This window comes from Diceros bicornis, chromosome 1 (assembly GCF_020826845.1).
Source record: "Diceros bicornis minor isolate mBicDic1 chromosome 1, mDicBic1.mat.cur, whole genome shotgun sequence".
Taxonomy (NCBI): Eukaryota; Metazoa; Chordata; class Mammalia; order Perissodactyla; family Rhinocerotidae; genus Diceros; species Diceros bicornis.
This window is the reverse complement of record NC_080740.1, coordinates 56732525-56753433: the sequence shown is the minus strand read 5'-3', so window position 1 is coordinate 56753433 and position 20909 is coordinate 56732525. Positions and strand designations below refer to the sequence as shown.

Below are 20909 nucleotides of genomic sequence, written 5' to 3'. Positions count from 1 at the left end.
CCTTCGTTGTTAGTGTATAGAAACACAACTGATTTTTGTATGTTGATTTTGTATCCTGCAACTTTACCATGTTCATTTATTATTTCTAAAAGTTTTTTGGTGGATTCTTTAGGGTTATCTATATATAAAATCATGTCATGTGCAAACAGTAACAGTTTCACTTCTTCCTTTCTAGTTTGGATCCCTTTTATTTCTTTTTCTTGCCTGATTGCTCTGGCTAGGATTTCCAATACTGTGTTAAATAAGAGTGGTGAAAGTGGGCATCCTTGTCTGGTTCCTGTTCTTAAAGGGATAACTTTCAGTTTTTCTCCATTGAGTATGATGTTAGCTGTGGGTTTGTCATATATGGCCTTTATTGTGTTGAGGTACTTTCCTTCTATACCCATTTTATTCAGAGATTTTTTTTTTAATCATAAATGGATGCTGTATCTTGTCAAATGCTTTCTCTGCATCTATTGAGATGATCATGTGATTTTTATTTTTCATTTTGTTAACATGGTGTATCATGTTGATTGATTTGCAGATGTTGAATCATTCCTGCATCCCTGGAATAAATCCCACTTGATCATGGTGTATGATCCTTTTAATGTATTGCTGTATTTGATTTGCTGGTATTTTGTTGTGGATTTTTGCATCGATGTTCATCAGTGATATTTTCTGTAATATTCCTTTTTTGTGTTGTCCTTGTCTGTTTTGGGTCAGGGTAATAGTGGCCTCATAGAATGAGTTAGGAGCTTTCCCTCCTTTTCAATTTTTTGGAAGAGTTTGAGAAGGATAGGTATTAAGTGTTTGGTAGAATTCACCAGGGAAGCTGTCTGGTCCTGGACTTTTATTTTTGGGGAGGTTTTGGATTACTGTTTCAATCTCCTTACTGGTGATTGGTGTGGTCAAATTCTTTTTTTTTTTTTTTTTTTTTTTGTGAGGAAGATTGTCCCTGAGCTAACATCTGTGCCAGTCTCCTCTATTTTTTATGTGGGATGCTGCCACAGCGTGGCTTGATGAGCGGTATGTAGGTCTGCACCCGGGATCCAAACCCATGAACCCCAGGCTGCCGAAGCGGAGCATGCAAACTTAACCACTATGCCACTGGGCCGGCACCTCAAATTCTCTGTTTCTTCTTTTTTTTTTTTGTGAGGAAGATCAGCCCTGAGCTAACATCCATGCTAATCCTCCTCTTTTTTTTGCTGAGGAAGACCAGCTCTGAGCCAACATCTATTGCCAATCCTCCTCCTTTTTTTCCCCAAAGCCCCAGTAGGTAGTTGTATGTCATAGTTGCACACCCTTCTAGTTGCTGTATGTGGGACGCCGCCTCAGCACGGCTGGAGAAGCAGTGCGTCGGTGTGCGCCCGGGATCCAAACCCGGGCTGCCGGTAGCAGAGCGCGCGCACCCAACTGCTAAGCCACGGGGCCGGCCCTCTCTGTTTCTTCTTGATTCAGTTTTGGAAGGTGGTATGATTCTAAGAATTTATCCATTTCTTCTAGATTATCCAATTTGTTGACATATAGTTTTTCATAGTATTCTCTTATAATCTTTTGTATTTCTGAGGTGTCTGTTGTAATTTCTCCTCTTTCATTTGTGATTTTATTTATTTGAGCCTTCTCTCTTTTTTTCTTGGTGAGTCTAGCTAAAGGCTTGTCAATTTTGTTTATCTTTTCAAAGAACCAGCTCTTAGTTTCATTGATTTTTTTCTATTTTTTTTATGTCTCTATTTCATTTATTTCCACTCTGATTTTTATTATTTCCTTCCTTATACTGATTTGGAGCTTTGTTTGCTCTTCTTTTTCTAGTTCCTTTAGGCGCACTGTTAGATTGTTTTTTTGAGATTTTTGTTGTTGAAGTAGGCCTGTATTGCTATAAACTTCCCTCTTAGAACCACTTTTGCTGTATCCCATAAATTTTGGCATGTTGTATTTTCATTTGTCTCCTTTTTGATTTCTCCTTTGATTTCTTCATTGACCCAGTAGCTTTTCAGTAGCGTTTTGTTTAATCTCCACATATTTGTGGCTTTTCCAGTGTTCTTCTTGTAGTTGATTTCAAGTTTCAAACTGTTGTGGTCAGAAAAGGTGCTTGGTATTATTTCAATCTTCTTAAATTTATTGAGACTTGTTTTGTGACCTAATATGTGATCTATCCTGGAGAATGTTCCATGTGAATTTGAAAAGAATGTGTATTCTGCGGTTTTTTGGGTGGAATGTTCTGTATATATCTAAGTCCATTTGGTCTAATGTGTCATTTAAGGCCACTGTTTCCTTATTGATCCTCTGTTTGGATGATCTATCCATTAGTGTAAGTGGAATGTTAAAATCCCCTGCTATTATTGTGTTGCTGTCTATTTCTCCTTTTATGTTAATAATTGCTTTATATATTTAGGTGCTCCTGTGTTGGATGCATAGATATTTACAAGTGTTATATCCTCTTGTTGGATTGTTCCCTTGATCATTATGTAGTGCCCGTCTTTGTCTCTTGTTACAGTTTTTGTTTTAAAGTCTCTTTTGTGTGATATAAATATTGATACCCCAGCTTTCTTTTCATTGCTATTTGTATGGAGTATCTTTTTCCATCCCTTCACTTTTGGTTTATGAGTGTCTTTGGGTCTGAAGTGTGTCTCTTGTATGCAGCTTATATATGGGTCTTGTTTTTTTATCCAATCAGCCACCCTATGCCTTTTGATTGGAGCATTTAGTCCATTGACATTTAAAGTAGCTATTGATAAGAATCTACCAACTGCCATTTTGTTACTTTTTTTCTGGGTGTTTTAGTAGTTCTTTTCTGTTCCTTTCTTCTTCTCTTGCTCTCTTTCCTTGTGATTTGATGGCTTTCTTTAGTATTATGTTTGGGTGCCTTTCTCTTAATTTTTTTGTGTATTTATTATAGGTTTCTGATTTGTGATTACCATGAGGTTCATATGTAATAACCTATGTTAATAGCAATCTATATCAAGTTGATGGCCTCTTAAGTTTGACCTCTTGCTAAAAGCTCTACACTTTTACTCCCCTCCTCCCACATTTTATATTTTTGATATCATATTTAACCTCTTTTTTTTGTGTGTGTATCCATTAATCTCTTATCTTAGAAATAGATAATTTTAGTACTTTTGTCTTTTGACCTTCATATTAGCTTCCTAGGTGGTTGATCTGCTACTTTTACTGTATATTTGCCTTTACCAGTGATTTCATTTATTTATTTATTTTTATAATTTCCTTATTCCTATTTGTGGTCTTTTCTTTTCCCCTTAAATAAGTCTCTTTAGCATTTCTTGTAAGGCTGGTTTATGGTGATAAACTCCTTAATTTTTGCTTATCTGGAAAACTCTTTATGTCTGCTTCCATTCTGAATGATAACCTTGCTGGGTCAAGTATTCTTGGCTTTGGCTGTAGGTTTTTTCCTTTCAGCAGTTTAAATGTAGTGTGCCATTCCCATCTAGCCTTTAAGGTTTCTGCTAAGAAGTCAGCTGATAGCCTTATGGGATTTCGTTTGTATGTAACTTGTTGCCTTTCTCTTGCAGGTTTTATTATTCTCTCTTTGTCTTTAGTTCTTGCCATTTTAATTATAATGTGTCTTGGCGTGGGCCTCTTTGGGTTCATCTTGTTTGGTGCTCTCTGTGCTTCCTGTATCTGGAAGTCTGTTTCCTCCCTTAGGTTAGGAGAGTTTTCAGCTATTATTTCTTCAAATAGATTCTCTGCCCCTTTATCTCTCTCTTTTCCTTCTGGGACACCTATAATATGGATGTTAGTGCACCTGATGTTGTCTCAGAGGTCCCTTAGGCTGTCCTCATTCTTTTTAATTCTTTTTTCTTTTTTCTGTTCAGCTTGGGTGATTTCCTCTAGTCTTTCGTCCAGCTTGCTTATCTGTTCTTTTGTATCATCTACTCTGCTGTTGATTCCCTCTAGTGAATTTTTCATTTCCATTATTGTATACTTCAGTTCTGATTGGTTCTTTTTTATATTTTCCAATTCTTTGTTGAAGTTCTCACTGTATTCATCTATTCTTCTCCCAAGATCAGTGAGCATCCTTCTGACTATTAGTTTATACTCTTTATCAGGTAGATTGTTTATCTCTGTTTCATTTAGTTCTTTTTCTGAGGATTTGTCCTGTTCCCTTATTTGGACCATATGCCTTTCTATCCTCATTTTGCCTGTTTCTTTGTGCATATATCTGTGCTTAAGTAGATCAACTACATCTCTGGATCTTGGAGAAGTGGCCTTATGTAAGAGATGCCTTATGAGGGCCAGCAGTGTGCTTCCCTCTTGTCACCAGTTCCAAATGTTCCAGGAGTGTCCCTTGTGTGGGCTACATGTGTCCTTCTGTTGTGGCAGAGTTACTCTTACTGCAGGTGCACAGGAAGACTAGGCTGTCCCCCTGACTAGCTGGTTGTAAGGCTCAGCTGTGTGTGGCTGCTATGGTCCCTTCAGTCACTTTATTGAGTGGGGGGAGCCCCAGCACAGTTGGCTGCAAGGTCTAATAGCACATTCCTGCTGCAGTTTTTCTGTTAAGTGAGTAGGCCCTCAACGTGGCTGATTGCTAGGCTCAGGGGCTCACAATTGCTGTAGGCCTCCTGCCTGCAAGGCTGTTGTCAGCTCTCTCAGTAGTGCACTTGGGTGGGGCTGGCCTCAGGTGTGGCAGCGCACATTGTTTCCGGTGTTGGAAGGTGGAGCAGATCCTCTATGTGCCCATTTGAGAAGCACAAGTCTGCTGCAGCTGACAAGCCCTTTCACTCGCAGGCCCACGCACCCCATCCATGTAGTCCTGCCCCATGTGCATGCCCCGCCCCTCTGAAGTGGACCCAGTCACCCCACTGCAGAGGCCCCACACACTCCGCCAAAGCAGGCATGCACCTCACACAAGCCTTGCCCTGCAAAGGCAGACCCACTCACCCTGCTGTAGAGGGCCCACACATCCTACCTATGCAGGCCCACAAGTTGCCCAAGGGCTTGCAGGTGGGTGGGGCCTGTCCCTAGACCGGGCTGCCTGCCCTGGCTGGATAAAATCAGTGCTCTAGTGGGAGGGACAAACCCCTGTGCTAACCAGCCAGAGGAAGAACTCCAATGGCGTCTGCCAGTGTCTGTGTCAGCACGCCTGTACTAGGTCACAATAATGGCTGCCCCCAATGTCTCAGTCCCTGGGGCGGTGGTCCCAGCTGCCTCCTGCCTCCCTGAGATGCTCCCAGAACCTACCAAGTGAGTATCTTTGCGCCAAAGGACTGTGCACCTTTCTGGTGATTTTGTGTGTGGGGCCTTTAAGAGTAGGCTTTTCTTTCTCTTATGTTTGGTAGCTTTTCTAGGGGTATTCCCCGTTGTTGTTAATAGCTGGCAAATCCAGATATTATGACACTTGTCTTGGTTGTGCTGAGTTCAAAAGCTGCTTATTGTAGCATAGCTCTCCTGCTCAATCCCCCGCTCCTCCAGGGAAAGCTTTGTACCTTAAGATTGCTCCCCGCTGTGAAGTGCCATGGCCAGAATGTGGCTTTTTTCCTCTCCAGAAAGGTATTCTGTCTCTTCCACCTTAGTCTCTTGTTGTGGGAGTTCTTTTTATCCAGTTTCTGGTTCTCTCTCAGGGGGGGTAGTTATTCCGAGGGTAGTTGTAATTTGTTGCATCCATGGGAGGAGGTGAGTTCAGAGTCCTCCTACACTGCCATCTTCCCAGACTGGAATGAAAATAATCTTATAATTTTATTTATAGCCTACTTTTAACTTTCTTATCTCACTCTTTCTTCATAATACGAAAATATATCTTAAATTTGTAATCAGGTTGATACTAATTTTAAGTTATTGATGACTTAATGATGTATTATTGAACTGTCATTTTAAATGCTTTTGTAACTTTGTTTCTCTTATAGAGAAGAAAACTACATCTCAGCCCTGAGCACTGTAGTAACTTTTACGTGGAACAGTATGGGAAAATGTTTTTCCCCAATTTAACAGCTTACATGAGTTCTGGACCACTTGTTGCTATGATATTAGCTAGACATAAAGCCATTGCTTACTGGAAAGAACTTTTGGGACCAAGTAATAGCTTAGTAGCTAAGGAGACACACCCAGACAGGTAACGTTCCTAGGAGGAAAAGTGGAATTCAACTATGAAAATTAAAAAAAATCTGATTTCATTATAATAGGAATTTCCTTTATTTGAAAGTTTTCCTAAATCAACTGTTTTTTTGTGTGTGTTGTGCGGGGGAGGTCCATTTTACGTTTTAACTATTTAAATGTCTAAATATCAAATACCACAAAAGGCCTCCGAGAATGTCTGATTTATGGTTTATGAGCCTTATTCTTCTCTCATCCTTGAATTAAACTGCCACTGAAGTAGGATTTTTCATGGGAAAATTGGTATGGTATTTTAAAAGAATACTGGTAATATGGGACCAGAAATCCAGATTTTCAGCATTATCATTAATGTCTGGAAAGCAGAGGACATGGATTTCTTGCACTTTTGAATTTGCATTGCCTTTTCACTTCTCACAAAATACCTCTTTTTCACTCAGAGAACTCCTCTTTTCCCAGTGTATCCCTCCTGCAGATTTAAATATATTTGACCCTCATCTAGATAGATTTAAGCTTAAATTGAAAATAGATTAAAACTTTCACATGTGAGAAGTGGCAATGCTTCTGTAAACTTCCTAAGTAGAATACACATGTAAAAACTAAGGAAAGGATGTCGAATTGGATGATCATCATCTCTAACTTGCTTTTAGTCTAAGGGCAATTTATGGCACAGATGACCTAAGGAATGCACTTCATGGGAGTAATGATTTTGCTGCAGCAGAAAGAGAAATTCGATTCATGTTTCCTGAAGGTGAGTGACAGATGAGTAGTTAGTCAGTTGCATTTACTTATTGTTTGCTTTTTCTTTTATTTTGGGGATTTAGCTGAGATGGAAGATAACAGGGTTTTTCTCCAATATATTTTGTCATATTTTCAAGTTGTAGTTACTTGCCCTCTAAGAAATCTTTTGAGAAGAGTTTTTTTTTTTTCCTTTCTTTTCTCTTGGACTAGACATATTTAGTGTTTCTCTTCTCCTTCTGTGTTGTAATTCCTTTTAGTTATCCCTAATGCACCAGTAAAGTTTGTTACACATGAAAGTAAGACTCTCCCTTGGAAATTATGATTGATGCACCATTTATTCTAAAAGTTTACTATTTGCCTAACAAACACTCATGCAATTGTGAAATTAATAGTTTTCAGGCCCTTTTTTTGTTTCCATCCTGTTATGGAAGTTGTAAACCTTGTAGAAGTGGATATAATGAGGAACAACAATGAGATTTTTAGCTTTTTTTCAATAATATTTTTCGAGGTAGGAAGAGAATTTTGTGATTTTCATTATAAAGAAAAAAATGCAAAGCATTGGGCAGTTTTGAATTTTTTTTCTTTTTGCCATGTTATTTTCCTCTAAGTCATTTAGATCTGTTCCTCAGTATTTTCTACTGAAGATTTATTCAAAGAAAACTGAAAACTGTCCTGGATATTTAAAAGTCCTGATTCTTTTTGCGTGTGTGTGAGGAAGACTAGCCGTGAGCTAACATCCATGCCAATCCTCCTCTTTTTGCTGAGGAAGACTGGCCCTGAGCTAACACCTGTGCACATCTTCTTCCACTTTATATGGGACGCCCCCACAGCATGGCCTGACAAGTGGTGCATCAGTGTGAGCCCGGGATCTGAGCCCGGGCTGCCAGCAGCGGAGCGCATGCACTTAACCACTATGCCACGGGGCCGGCCCCGTACAAGTCCTGATTCTTAAACAAACGAAAACTGTTTTATAGATATTTGTACACAAAAGGATTTGCCTGCTTGCATATTTGATTCTTACTGATCTAATTTCTGTCACATATCCATTCCATTAAAGTATCTTTTTCTTTGGAAAGAATTTATTGTGGAAAATTTCAAACATTCACAAAAGTAGACAGAATAGTACAATAAACCCCTAATGAACCCATCAACCAACTTCAACAATTGTGGTCAGTCTTCTTTCATCTATATCCCCTGCTCTTACTTCTCCTGCTTCCATATTATTTTGAAGCACATCTCAAACATGAAATGTCTTTTTAATGTGGTAGCACTTGAGATTTAGTCTTACTAGTGAATTAGACTTTTCCTCTTTAGCTTTTTTTTTTTTTTTGTGAGGAAGATCAGCCCTGAGCTAACATCCATACTAATTCTCCTCTTTTTTGCTGAGGAAGACCGGCTCTGAGCTAACATCTATTGCCAATCCTCCTTTTTTTTTTTTCCGAAAGCCCCAGTAGATAGTTGTATGTCATAGCTGCACATCCTTCTAGTTGCTGTATGTGGGACGTGGCCTCAGCATGGCGGGAGAAGCGGTGTGTCGGTGCGCGCCCGGGATCCAAACCCGGGCCGCCAGTAGCGGAGCGCGCGCACTTAACCGCTACGCCATGGGGCTGGCTTCCCCTCTTTAGCTTTTAACTAAAATAAGATAAAAACTCACTTTATCTTAAGTAGAAGACATGTTTGGAAGCTCTTCTTACTGATAGGGTTATATCCCTAAATCGTGATTTTAGATTGCCTTTGTTTTTACCTGTTAATCCTCTAGACATGAGTTTAAAGGATATAATTAGATATTTGAGAAGCAGCAGTTGTAGGATAAATATAAATGATTAGTTACCTACCACTTTGCAGATCTTTTGCTGTGGGAATGTGAAGTTCTTTGGAGTAAATTCTGAGTTTTGGTATGAGTTCCCTCTTGCTTAGCAGTCGGTCAAGAACTATGTGCAAAACCCTATATGGTGGGTCACTAAAGCAAGTTGTAGAGATATTCAAAGACATGATCTTAACTCTTGAAAAAGGTAGTGCTCTTCCCTTTCCCTTTTAATAGGGGTGGCTAATTCAAAGCTTTGCTATAGTCATTCATTCAACAAATTTATTGAGTTACCTAGTATGTGCCAGAAATATAAAGATGAATAAAAAGATGTCCCTGCTCTCAAGATGATCATATTTTAAAAATCTATAAAATAAATATACAATGCAATGTATAAATTATAAGTGTCATTAAAAAGCTTTAAAAAGTACAATGAAAGTTCATCTATGTAAGAAACATGAAAACACTTTTTATTTTCTCATTAATTCATCCAGCCCTAGTTGGTAGAGACAAATAATAAATGGTCAGCAAAAATAGATGTGGTAGAAACAAACAATCCAAAAATGAAGTTAAACAGTTTCATTCACATTAATGTAAAAAATAATAAAATATTTAGGAACAAAATTAACAAAAGAAGTGCAATTCTTGTACACTGAAAAGCACAAAACATTGCTGAGAGAAATTAAAGAATATCTAGATAAATAGACATCCCATGTTCATGGATCAGAAGAGTCAATATGGTCAAGATGGCAAATCTCTCCAAATTGATCAATAAATTTAATGCAATCCCTATCAAAGTGCATGCTTGCTTTTATGTAGAAATTGACAAGCTGATTCTAAAATTTATATGGAATTGCAAAGGATATGGAAGAGCTAAAACAATTTTGAAAAAGAAGAATAAAGTTGGAGGACTTCCACTAACCTGATTTCAAAACTTAGTACAAAGCCACAATAATTAAGACAGTATGGTACTGAGACAATTAAGGATAGACATATAGATCAATGGAACAGAATTGAGAATCTAGAAATAAATCGTTATATTTATCATCAATTGATTTTCAACAAAAGTGCCTAGACAATTTGATGGGGAAAAGATGGTGTTTTCAACAAATAGTGCTGGGACAACTGGATATCTACAAAAAAGAACTTAGACCCTTGTTTCACACCACATACAAAATTGAACTCAACATGGACCATAGACCTAAACATAAGAGCTAAAAACATCTAGAAGAAAACGTAGAAGAAAATCTGCATGACTTTGAGTTGGACAAAGAGTTTTTACATATGGCACAACAGCATGATCCATAAAAGAAACTATTGATAAATTCAACTACATCAAAATTAAAAGCTTTTGTGCCTCAAAGGCCATTATTAAGAATATGAAAAGATTGGGGCCGGCCTGGTGACGTAGTGGTTAAGTTCACGTGCTCTGCTTCAGCGGCCCAGGGATCGCAGGTTCGGATCCTGAGCATGGACTGACGCACTGCTTGTCAAGCCATGCTATGGCAGTGTCCCATATAAAGTAGAGGGCATGGATGTTAGCCCAGGGCCAATCCTCCCCAGCAAAAAGAGGATTGCCAATGAATGTTAGCTCAGGGCTGGTCTTCCTCACAAAAAAAAAAAAGAAAAAAGAATATGAAAACATAAGCCACAAACTGGGAGAAAATATTGGCAGATCATATATCAGATAAAGGATTTGTATCCAGAATATATAAAGAATTCTTACAACTCAATAATAAGAAAAACAACCCAATTAAAAGCTGGGCAGGGGGCTGGCCCGGTGGTGTAGTGGTTAAGTTTGCACACTCTGCTTTGGCAGCTTGGGGTTCCCGATTCGGATCCTGGGTGTGGACCTACACACCACTCATTAAGCCATCCTGAGGCGGCATCCCACGTAGAGTAACTAGAAGGATGTACAACTATGACATGCAACTATCTGCTGGGGCTTTGGGGAGGAAAAAGGAAAAAAGGAGGAAGATTGGCAACAGACGTTAGCTCAGGGCCAATCTTCCTCAAAAAATAAAAATAAAAAAACTGGGCAAAAGATTTGAATAGGCATTTCACAAGTGAAGATATATGAATGGCTAATATGCACATGAAAAAGTGCTCAACATAATCACTGGGGAAATGCAAATTAAAACCACAATGAGATACCACTACATACCCACTAGAATGGCCATAATTAATGGCAAGGATATAGAGATACTGTGATTCTCATACCTTACTGTAAAATGGTACAGCCACTTTGGAAAACAGTTTGGCGATTTCTGAAAATGTTAAACATACACTTACCATGTAACTCCACTAGCAATTCTACTCCTAGAGGAATCTACCCACCCAAGAGAAATGAAAACATAAAGACACGTGAGTCTTCATAGCAGCATTATTTAATATAGCCAAAAACTGGAAATAATCCAACTGTCCATCAATGGATAAACAAAACTTAGTATAGCTATACAAAGGAATACTACTCTGCAATTGAAAGGAACAAACTACTGATACATGCTACAACATGGATGAACCTCAAAACATTATGCTAAGTGAAAGAATCCAGGCACAAAAGACCACATATTATATGATCAATTTATATGAAATGTCCAGAACAGGCAAATTTTTAGAAACAGAAGTTCAGTTGTTGCCAAGAGCTGGGGATGGGAGTGGGAGCAAGGAATTGCAAACAGGTACAAGGAAACATTTTGGGGATAATGGAAGTGTTCTAAAACTGTATTGTGGTGATGATCGCACAACTATAAGTTTATTAAAAATCAATTGTATACATCAATGGGTGAATTTTATGATTTGTGAATTATACCTCAACAATACTGTTTTTTTAATAGAATTATAAAAAGTAAATGAGGTTCTTGCTCCCATGGAGTTTACAGTCTAGTGTTCAAAAAATAGCCATTAAACAATAATTACCCCAATAGTTGCATAGTTATTATAATAATTGCATAGTTATTGTGTGGTAATTGCTATGCAAGGCAATTAGAGGGTATCATGAATGAATACCACTACAATGAAAAAGGCCTGACTGAGGAAGTGACATTTGAGCTAAGATCCAAGGGATAACTAGTGGTTAACCAGAGTAAAGGGAAGAAAATTATAGCAGAAGGAACAGTATGTGCTCAAGTCACGGGCAGGAAAGAACATGGCACGTTCTATAAACTGAAAGAAGATCGAGGTGGGGGGGCAGAGAAACATAAGATGAGGTTGGAGAGATAAGTAGAGGTCACGTGGTATAGAGTCTTGTGGGCGGTGACATGGAGTTCTGTCTTGACTATAAATGCAATGAGGAGCCAATGAAGCATTTTAAGGCTGGAAGTGACATAATCAGATTTTCGTTTTTAAAATACTATAAAAGGCCTGGGCACAGGGAACAGAGAACATGATCTTAACTTTCGTGGAACTTAACAGAATTAGAAGAGACAGATGACAATTATTTATGTAACCGAAATTATTACAGTGATCAGTGCAATGAAGGGTGCTATAATGAGACTAATAGGAAAGGAACCTTTTATGTAATACCTATGAGACTTCTCCCAGTTTTTCCTGGCATCCTGGCAAAGGACTCCCATTGTTAGTCCTTGTCTCATTGAGACTGAGCCTGTACACTAGTAACAAAAATCTTATCCTCCCAGCCCCTTTGCCTTGGGCCAGTTAAGCTTCAGATCTGACCACATGAGACCAGTAACTTCACGTTCTTGTCTTTATCGAAAGTAGCATATTGATGAGGCCGGCCCCGTGGCTTAGCGGTTAAGTGCGCGCGTTCTGCTGCGGGCGGCCGGGTTTGGATCCGAGCGCGCACCGACGCACTGCTTCTCCGGCCATGCTGAGGCCGTGTCCAACATACAGCAACTAGAGGGCTGTGCAACTATGACATGCAACTATCTGCTGGGGCTTTGGGGGGGAATAAATAAATAAATAAAAAATTTTTAAAAAGTAGCATATTGATGGAGATCAACCTCTAAAGACCTACTAAGACTTATAAAATATATTCTTTCTTGTATAAATATATTCTTTGTTGTATTGCAAGTTTGGTTCACCTACATAGTGTTCAAACAAAGCTGAAAAGACTAAAATATCCCTAAGTTTTATATAATTTATTGAAAAACTTGAAAAAATAAGAGCAAGAATATTAGTACATATTATATAGACAGAAATAGATTTTATGTTTGTATTTAGTAGCTATAAGAGAGCAAGAACTATGTATTATTTTCTGTTGTATCTGTACACTTTGCAAAGTGCCTGCCATTTTCTTGGCAGAAATTAATTTTTGGAATGAATTAATCTCCTAGATTTTACATGTTCTTCATTCATATTTTTCTTTTTCATCATATTGTTTATTATAATATTTCCTGTAAAAAATATGGAAATGGAAATGCAGAAAAGGATATAGTTGAAACATAATCAGAATCTTATACATGATCACTATTAGGGTTTTGATATGTTTCTTGCCAGTCTTATGTAGTCTTATTATTTCTCTGTGTGTGTGTGTACTTGTGTGTTTTTGAACAAACTTATGCTATGTGTCTACTTCTGTTTCCTTTTTTAAAAAAACTTTATCAGTATTTCTCATGCCATTAAAATTTCTTTGAAGGTTTTTTTTAATGACTAATATTTCATCATTTATTTTAACTTTAATGTGAATACATTTGTATTTGCAGTGATTGTTGAGCCCATTCCAGTTGGACAAGCTGCTAAGGACTATTTAAATTTATATGTAACACCAACCTTGCTTGAAGGACTCACAGCGCTTTGTAAGGAAAAACCAGCAGATCCTTTTGTAAGAAATCTTTTTATTCACGCTAAAGGATATTGTCTATGGTTTTCATATTTAAAACATTGTATTCTTTGAAACAGTGAAAGTATTGGGAGTCGTTTTTAAAAACTATTTTATATACATTTTAGATACTTCCTTACATATAACTTTGATTACTTATTTTCTTGCTGTGTTTTAACTCTTAAAAAACATTGTTCCTAAATACATTTTCAATTATTGCATCCTTCAATTGCTGAGCATTGTTCTTGTGTATAATTTATGTAATCAAAGGATAAAATTAGATATATACTTGAATTTTGTTCAACATTTTAGTTTCTCATGATATCTAAAATTTTTAAATAGAAAACTTGTATTTATTCACATCCCTGGATGCCTCAACACTGCTCAGGGAGGTGGAAGAATGGTTGGGTAGGAGGAACTAGGATGGTTGTCCAGGGCCAAGTGTCATCCTGGGTCCTTCTTTGCAGATACTCCCACCCATTTGAAGACTCTCAGTGATAATCAGGGAAGGTTATTTTAATACCAGCCGTACCAAAATAATATTTCTAGTCTCTGTAAACATTCTCAAAGGGAATCCCCTTTGGAAGACAAAAGATTTAATCTCCCCTACTAACTTGGTCACTTTACCAAAAAGAAAAGATAGGCAAGTTATTTCTTTAATAACTCTTATTCATTATGAAAGTAATATATGTTTATTTAGTAAGAAACCTGAAACTACTAAAAAATGTAAAGAAGAGAAGAAAAAGATACCCCTGGTTCCATTTCCTAAACATGGTCTCTGAAGTCGTCTTGCTTGGATTCAACTCTGACTCCAGACTCCTAGCCTCTCTCTGAGTCTCTTTTCTCTTTGGTAAAATGCAGATATATTAGTACCTACCTGCCTAATAGGGATATTGTTAGGATTAAATGTATCAATGCATGTAAAATTCTTAGTCAAAGTGTCTGGTGTGTAAGTGCTCAAATATCAGCTGCTATTATTATTATTTTTTTCCAGTCCCTTTTTTTCTTTGCTGAGGTTTTATTTTTTATATGACTATATATAAACGTATGTTCCATACATATTGCTATATTTAAATATATTTTATAGAGATTGTTATATAGCTTATTTAATAAAATACATGATATTTCTTTTATTATCTTTACCATTCTTCTTTTGCTATTTGAGTTGTTTGCTATTATAAGTACTGTAACAATAAACATCTTTGAGTATAGAGTTTTTCACGCACTAAGATTATTTCATTTGGAAAGAGATAAAAAAGTAGAATTATAAGTCAAAATATATGAAATTTAAAAAAATTTTGGCCCTTGAACTTTATTTTTTGATTAATTTTTTTAATAAGTAATATTTGAATATAGTATAAAATTCAAAAGTTATGAAAGGATATATAGTGAAAAGTAACTCTCCTTCTTATTGCTGTTCCTCAGCCACCCAGTTGTACTCGTTGGAGTCAATCACCGTTACCAGCCTTTAGTATATCCTTTCAGAGAAAATCTATACGTATATAAGCATGTATATTTATATGTACTTAAAAACACATACACATACAAATGCTAGCTATTAAATACACTATTTGACACTTTTAACCTTATTTACTTAATATATTTTATAAATTTTTAAATAGCACCACAAACAAAACTGCCCCTTTTTAAAAGAACAGCTTATGGCGCTCTGTTGTATGGATGTTCTACAATTTATTAATTAGTAACATATAGATGGTTGTTTAGGTTGTTTCTACTCTTTTCTTATTACAAACTGCTACAGTGAATATCCTCGTTCCTGTCAGCACACCATATATCTATAGGATAAATTCCTACAAATGGAAGTACTGAGTCAAAAAGAATGTTATTTTGATGTTTTTGACATATGCATTTTTAATTTGGATAAATATTGTCAAATTACCTTTTGTAATGATTGTACCATTTTATACTTAGATCAAAAATGAATGAGAGGGCCGGCCCCATGGTGTAGTGGTTAAGTGCGCACGCTCCACTGCTGGGAGCCGGGGTTTGGATCCCGGCGCGCACCGATGCACCGCTTGTCAGACCATGCTGTGGCGGTGTCCCATAGAAAGTGCAGGAAGATGGGCACAAATGTTAGCCCAGGGCCAGTCTTCCTCAGCAAAAAGAGGAGGATTGGCGTGGATGTTAGCTCAGGGCTGATCTTCCTCACAAAAAAAACAAGAATGAGAGTACCTGATGTTTTTTCAAGCTTTGCGTTTTTTTGCCAATCTGATAAATGAAAAATGGTATCTCAGATCATTTTAATCTCAGTTTAATTTGTATTTCTTTTGTTATGAGTGAATTTGAGTGTCTTTTCATATATGCTACTTAAAGTCATTTGCCTTTCCTTTTCTGTGAACTTCCTACTCATGCCCTTTGTCCATTTTTGGGGGGGTGGGGTGGGTTCTAGATCTTTTCCTCATTGTGTCGGAACTCTATATGTTTAGGAAATTAATCTTTTGTTGTTTAGTAGATTTTTTTCAATTTATCACTTGTCTTTTGACTATCTTCATGATATATTTTAATTTTAATGTATCTGAATTTATTGAGCTCTTTTATGGCTTCTAGGTTTCTGGCCATATTTAAAGAAGGTTTTCTGCTCTAAGATTATAAATAATATTCTCTCATGTTGCCTTCTAGTACTTTTTATGTTTCCTTTTTTAAACATATATATCTTTGATCATCTGGAATTTGTTTTGCTATCAAGAGTAGGTAGGGAGCCACATTTTATTTTATTTTCCACTTGGTTACCCAATTGACCCAAACCATTTATTGAACAATCTATATTTTCCTCATAGATTTAAGATTGCACTGTTGACATATACTAAGTTCCTGCATGCATTTGGGTTTATTTCTGTATTTTTTTTCTGTTTCATTTACCTATATATCTGTTCATTTGCAAGTACCACACTGCTTTGATTACTATAGTTTGTTTGTTTGGTTTTTTTGGTGAGGAAGAGTGGCCCTGAGCTAACATCATCTTCCTCTATTTTGTATGTGGGATGCTGCCACAGCATGGCTTGATGAGTGGTGCGTATGTCTGCACCCGGGATCCGAACCTGCGAACCCCGGGCCGCCAAGGCGGAGCGAGCGATCTTAACCACTGCACCACTGGGCTGGCCCCGGTAGCTTTATAATATATTTTAAAATCAGATAGCTCTAAGCCTCCCAATTACTCTTCTTTTTCAGAATTTTTTTGACTTGTTTTTTGCATTATTATTTCTAATGTGAATATTTTCAGGTCACAATACATACTGTCATATTGCTTTCTTAAAGGGCCATGCCAATTTACACTGTGATCACCAATGTATAATTCCCATTTCACCCCATCCATATTAGTATTAGATATAAGTTAAAAACACTGAAGTGGGAGTGGGACTGATTTGATAACAGGCAAAATAGAAAAAAGAAAGATGATATTTCAATTGTTTTAACTTACATGTATATATTTAGTGGTGAGGTTAAACATTTTCCCTTATGTATAGTTGTATTTCCTCCTTTGTGAATTATCTGTTTATCTTTTGTCCACTTATCTGTTGGAGTTTTGTAAGAATTCTTTGTATATCATTAAGAGTTACATCAACCTTTGATCATACTTGCTGCAGAAATATTTCTCTTTTTGTTTAACTTTCAATTTTGCCTTTTTTTGTTTTGTGAGGAAGATCAGCCTTAACCTAACATCTGCCAATCCTCCTCTTTTTTGCTGAGGAAGGCTGGCCCTGGGCTAACATCTGTGCTCATCTTCCTCCACTTTATATGGGATGCCGCCACAGCATGGCCTGACAAGTGGTGCGTCAGTGCACGCCCGGGATCCGAACCAGCGAACCCCGGGCTGCTGCAGCGGAGCGCCTGCACTTAACTGCTTGCGCCACTGGGCCGGCCCCTCAATTTTGCCTTTTAAATAGTATTCAATAAGTCAAACCTTGATTTTTTTCCTTATTGTGGGTTTTCTTTTACTATCTAAGTTTAGAAAGTCCTCTCCCATTGAAAGTTTTGCTAAATGTTCACTTTTGTTTTCTTCTAGATTTTTTATATTTAACTTTCCCATGCATCTGGAATTATTTTTGTATATAACACAAGATAAAGATCTAAATTGATTTTTTTCCTGACCAGTTGTCCTTGTACATTGATTTATGAAGCCTCATTTATCACATATTAAATTCTATATCTGGGCATGTATTCTGTTACAGGGATCTATATGTTCTAACAACAGTACCACAATAAATAATTACTTTTAACATTATTTTCGATACTTTTGTATATACTTAATCTTTTTTTTAGTTTTTTTGTGATAAAATATATATAAGATAAAATTTGCCATGTTAACCATTTTTAAGTGTGTAATTCAGTGGCATTAATTATAGACACAATTTTGTGCAACCGTCATTATTATCTGTTTCTGAAACTTTTTCATCACTCCAAACAGAAATTCTGTAACCCAAGCAATAACTCCCATTACCTCCTTCCCTCAGGCCCTCGTAACCTCTAATCTACTTACTGTCTCCATGAATTTGCCTATTCTAGATATTTCATGTAAGTGAAATCATACAATATTTGTTCTTTTGTGTCTGGCTTATTTCACTTAGCATAATGGCTTCAAAGTTCATACATATTGTAGCATGTATCAGAATTTCATTCCTTTTATGGCTGAATAATATTCTATTGTGTATATATGTCATATTTTGTTTATCCATTCATCTGTTGATGAATACTTGGGTTGTTTCTACCTTCTGGCTATTGTATATAATGTTTCAGTGAACATTGGTGTAGAAGTATCTGTTTGAGTACTTGTTTTCAAGTCTTTGGGGTATATGCATAAGAGTGGAATTGCTGGGTCAGATGGTAATTCTGTGTTTAGCTTTTTGAGGAACCACCAAACTGTTTTTCACAGCGACTACACCATTTTATATTGCCACTAGCAATGTGTGAGTGTTTCAATTTCTCCGCTTCGTGGGTAACACTTATTCTTTTCTGTTTTTGTTTTTATTGTTATAGCCATCCTAGTAGATGTGAAATGATCTATCATTGTGGTTTTGATTTGCATTTCCCTTACGACTAATGATGTTGAGCATCTTTTCATGTGCTTTTTGGCCATTTGTGTATTTTCTTTGGAGAAATGTCTATTCAAATTCAAGTTCTTTGCCCATTTTTTTTTTGTGAGGAAGATCAGCCCTGAGCTAACATCTGCCAATCTTCCTCTTTTTTTTTTTTTTTTTGCTGAGGAAGACTGGCCCTGGGCTAACATCTGTGCTCATCTTCCTCCATTCTATATGGGACGCCACCACAGCATGGCTTGACAAGCAGTGCATTGGTGCATGCCCGGGATCTGAACCAGCGAACCCCGGGCCACCGCAGCTGAGCGGATGCACCCAACACCTTGCGCTACTCGGCTGGCCCCGCCCTTTTTTTTTGGGGGGGAAGATTGGCCCTGAGCTAACATCTGTTGCCGATCTTCCTCTTTTTCTTTTTTCTCCCCAAAGCCCCAGTATCTAGTTGTATATCCTACTTGTAGGTCCTTCTAGTTCTTCTATGTGGGACAGTGCCTCAGCATGGCTTAATGAGCAGTGAGCAGGTCTGTGCCCAGGATCTGAACTGGTGAACCCCGGGCTGCTGAAGCAGAACATGTGAACTTAACTGCTATGCCACTGGCCCAGCCCCACTTTGCCCATTTTTAATTGGGTTGTTGTTTTGTTGAGTTGTAGGAGTTCTTTATATGTTATAGATATTAAACCCTTATCAGATATATGATTTGCAAATATTTTCTTCCCTTCTGTAGATTATCTTTTCACTTTCTTGATAAGGTCCTTTAATGCACAAAAGTTTTAAAATTTTGATGAAATCTAATTTATCTACTTTTCTTTTGTTGCTCATGCTTTTGGTGTCATATCTAAGAATCCATTGCCACATTCAAGGTCATGAAGATTTACTCCTATGTTTTCATTTAAGATTTTAGTAGTTTTAGCTCTTATATTTAGGTTGTTGATCCATTTTGAATTAATTTTTGTATATGGTGTGAGGTAGAGGTCCAGCTTTATATTTTTGCTTGGGAAATCCAGTTGTCCTATCTGTTGAAGAGACTATACCTTCTCCATCAAATGGACTTGGTACCATTATCAAAAATCAATTGGTCGAAAAAAAAAAAAATCAATTGGTCATATGTGTATAGGATTATTTCTGGACTCTCACTTTTATTCTATTGGTCTGTTTATCTGTATGCCACACTGTTTTGATTTCTGTAGCTTTGTAAAGATTTTGAAATCGGGGAGAACAAAGTCGGAAAATCCTCCGACTTTGTTCTTCTTTTTCTTGATTGTTTTGGCTTTTCAGAGCCCCTTGAAATTCCATATGAGTTTGAGGATTGACTTTTACATTTCTGCAAATACGACTGTTGGAAATTTGATAGGGATTGTATTGAGTTTGTAGATTGCTTTGGGTAGTATTGACATCTTAACACTATTAAGTCTTTCTATCCATGAACACGGGATATCTTTCCATTTATTTAGGTCTTTAAATTTCTTTCAACAATGTTTTGTAGTTTTCAGGATACAAGTTAGTTAAATTTATTCCTAGATATATTTCTTTTCAGTGCTATGGTAAATGAAAGTGATTTCTTAATTTCATTTTTGGATTGTTCATTGCTGATATATAAAAACACAACTGAATTTTGTCTGTTGATCTTGTAACCTATAACTTTGCTGAATGCATTTATTAGCTCTAGTAGCTTTCTTGTCGATTCTTTGGGGTTTTCTGTATATAAGATCATGTCATCTGTGAATGGAGACAGTTTTACTTCTTTTCCAATTTGGATCTGTACTTGACAATGTTGCATAATATAAAACTTAGTGTTTCAATTTTCTTTTTTTTTTTTGAGGAAGATTGGCCCTGTGCTAACATCCGTTGCCAATCTTCCTCTCTTTTTTTTTCTCCCCGAAGCCCCAGTACATAGTGTGTATCATAGTTGTAGAGCTGTAGCTCTTCTATGTGGGATGCTGCCTCAGCATGGCTTGATGAGCAGTGAGTAGGTCCGCGACCAGGATCCGAACCGGTGAACCCTGGGCCACCTAAGTGGAATGTGTGAACTTAACTGCTATGCCACCAGGCCGGCCCCTAGTGTTTCAATTTTTAATGGTCTTTTTCTCATTATTCTTAAAGTGATTTTGAAAATTGTTGAAGTTTTAAATTGATATAGTATATATTGTATAAAATATTTAAATGTTTATTAACTTGAGTTTTTTTTCTTTTTTTCATAGATTTGGCTAGCTGATTGGCTGCTGAAAAATAATCCCAACAAACCTAAGCTTTGTCACTATCCAATTGCAGAAAAACCTTCTTAAAATAAAGTCCTTCAAAGAACAAATCACGAACTATCATATTGTAAAAGGCATGCTTCTACTTAAACAAAAACAAAAACATAATTCCTAAGGGTTTAGTAACTACATGTGAAATAAATTATTTCTTAAAAATAAGTTTTAAAAGAATAACTGTGTTTTGTGCAGCAGATAACATTAGCTAAGGTAAAATATATGTTTAGGGTATTATTTT

At 36.9% G+C, this 20909-nt stretch overlaps 1 protein-coding gene across 2 annotated transcripts in view; it reads left to right on the top strand.

Moving 5' to 3' along the window:
* NME5 (NME/NM23 family member 5) overlaps positions 1–20833 on the top strand; it is a 28011-nt gene extending 7178 nt beyond the window's left edge. Inside the window, exons 2-5 of one of the 2 annotated variants that reach the window (XM_058541130.1) lie at positions 5838–6043; positions 6693–6793; positions 13252–13370; positions 20618–20833. In XM_058541130.1, coding sequence (XP_058397113.1) covers positions 5838–6043; positions 6693–6793; positions 13252–13370; positions 20618–20701 — 510 coding nt within the window. In that variant the 3' untranslated portion in view covers positions 20702–20833. Of the gene's footprint in view, positions 1–5837; positions 6044–6692; positions 6794–13251; positions 13371–16381; positions 16526–20617 lie in introns of those variants that run through there. The other variant, XM_058541125.1, reaches the window with a different exon arrangement.
* The last annotated feature ends 76 nt before the right edge of the window (positions 20834–20909 follow it).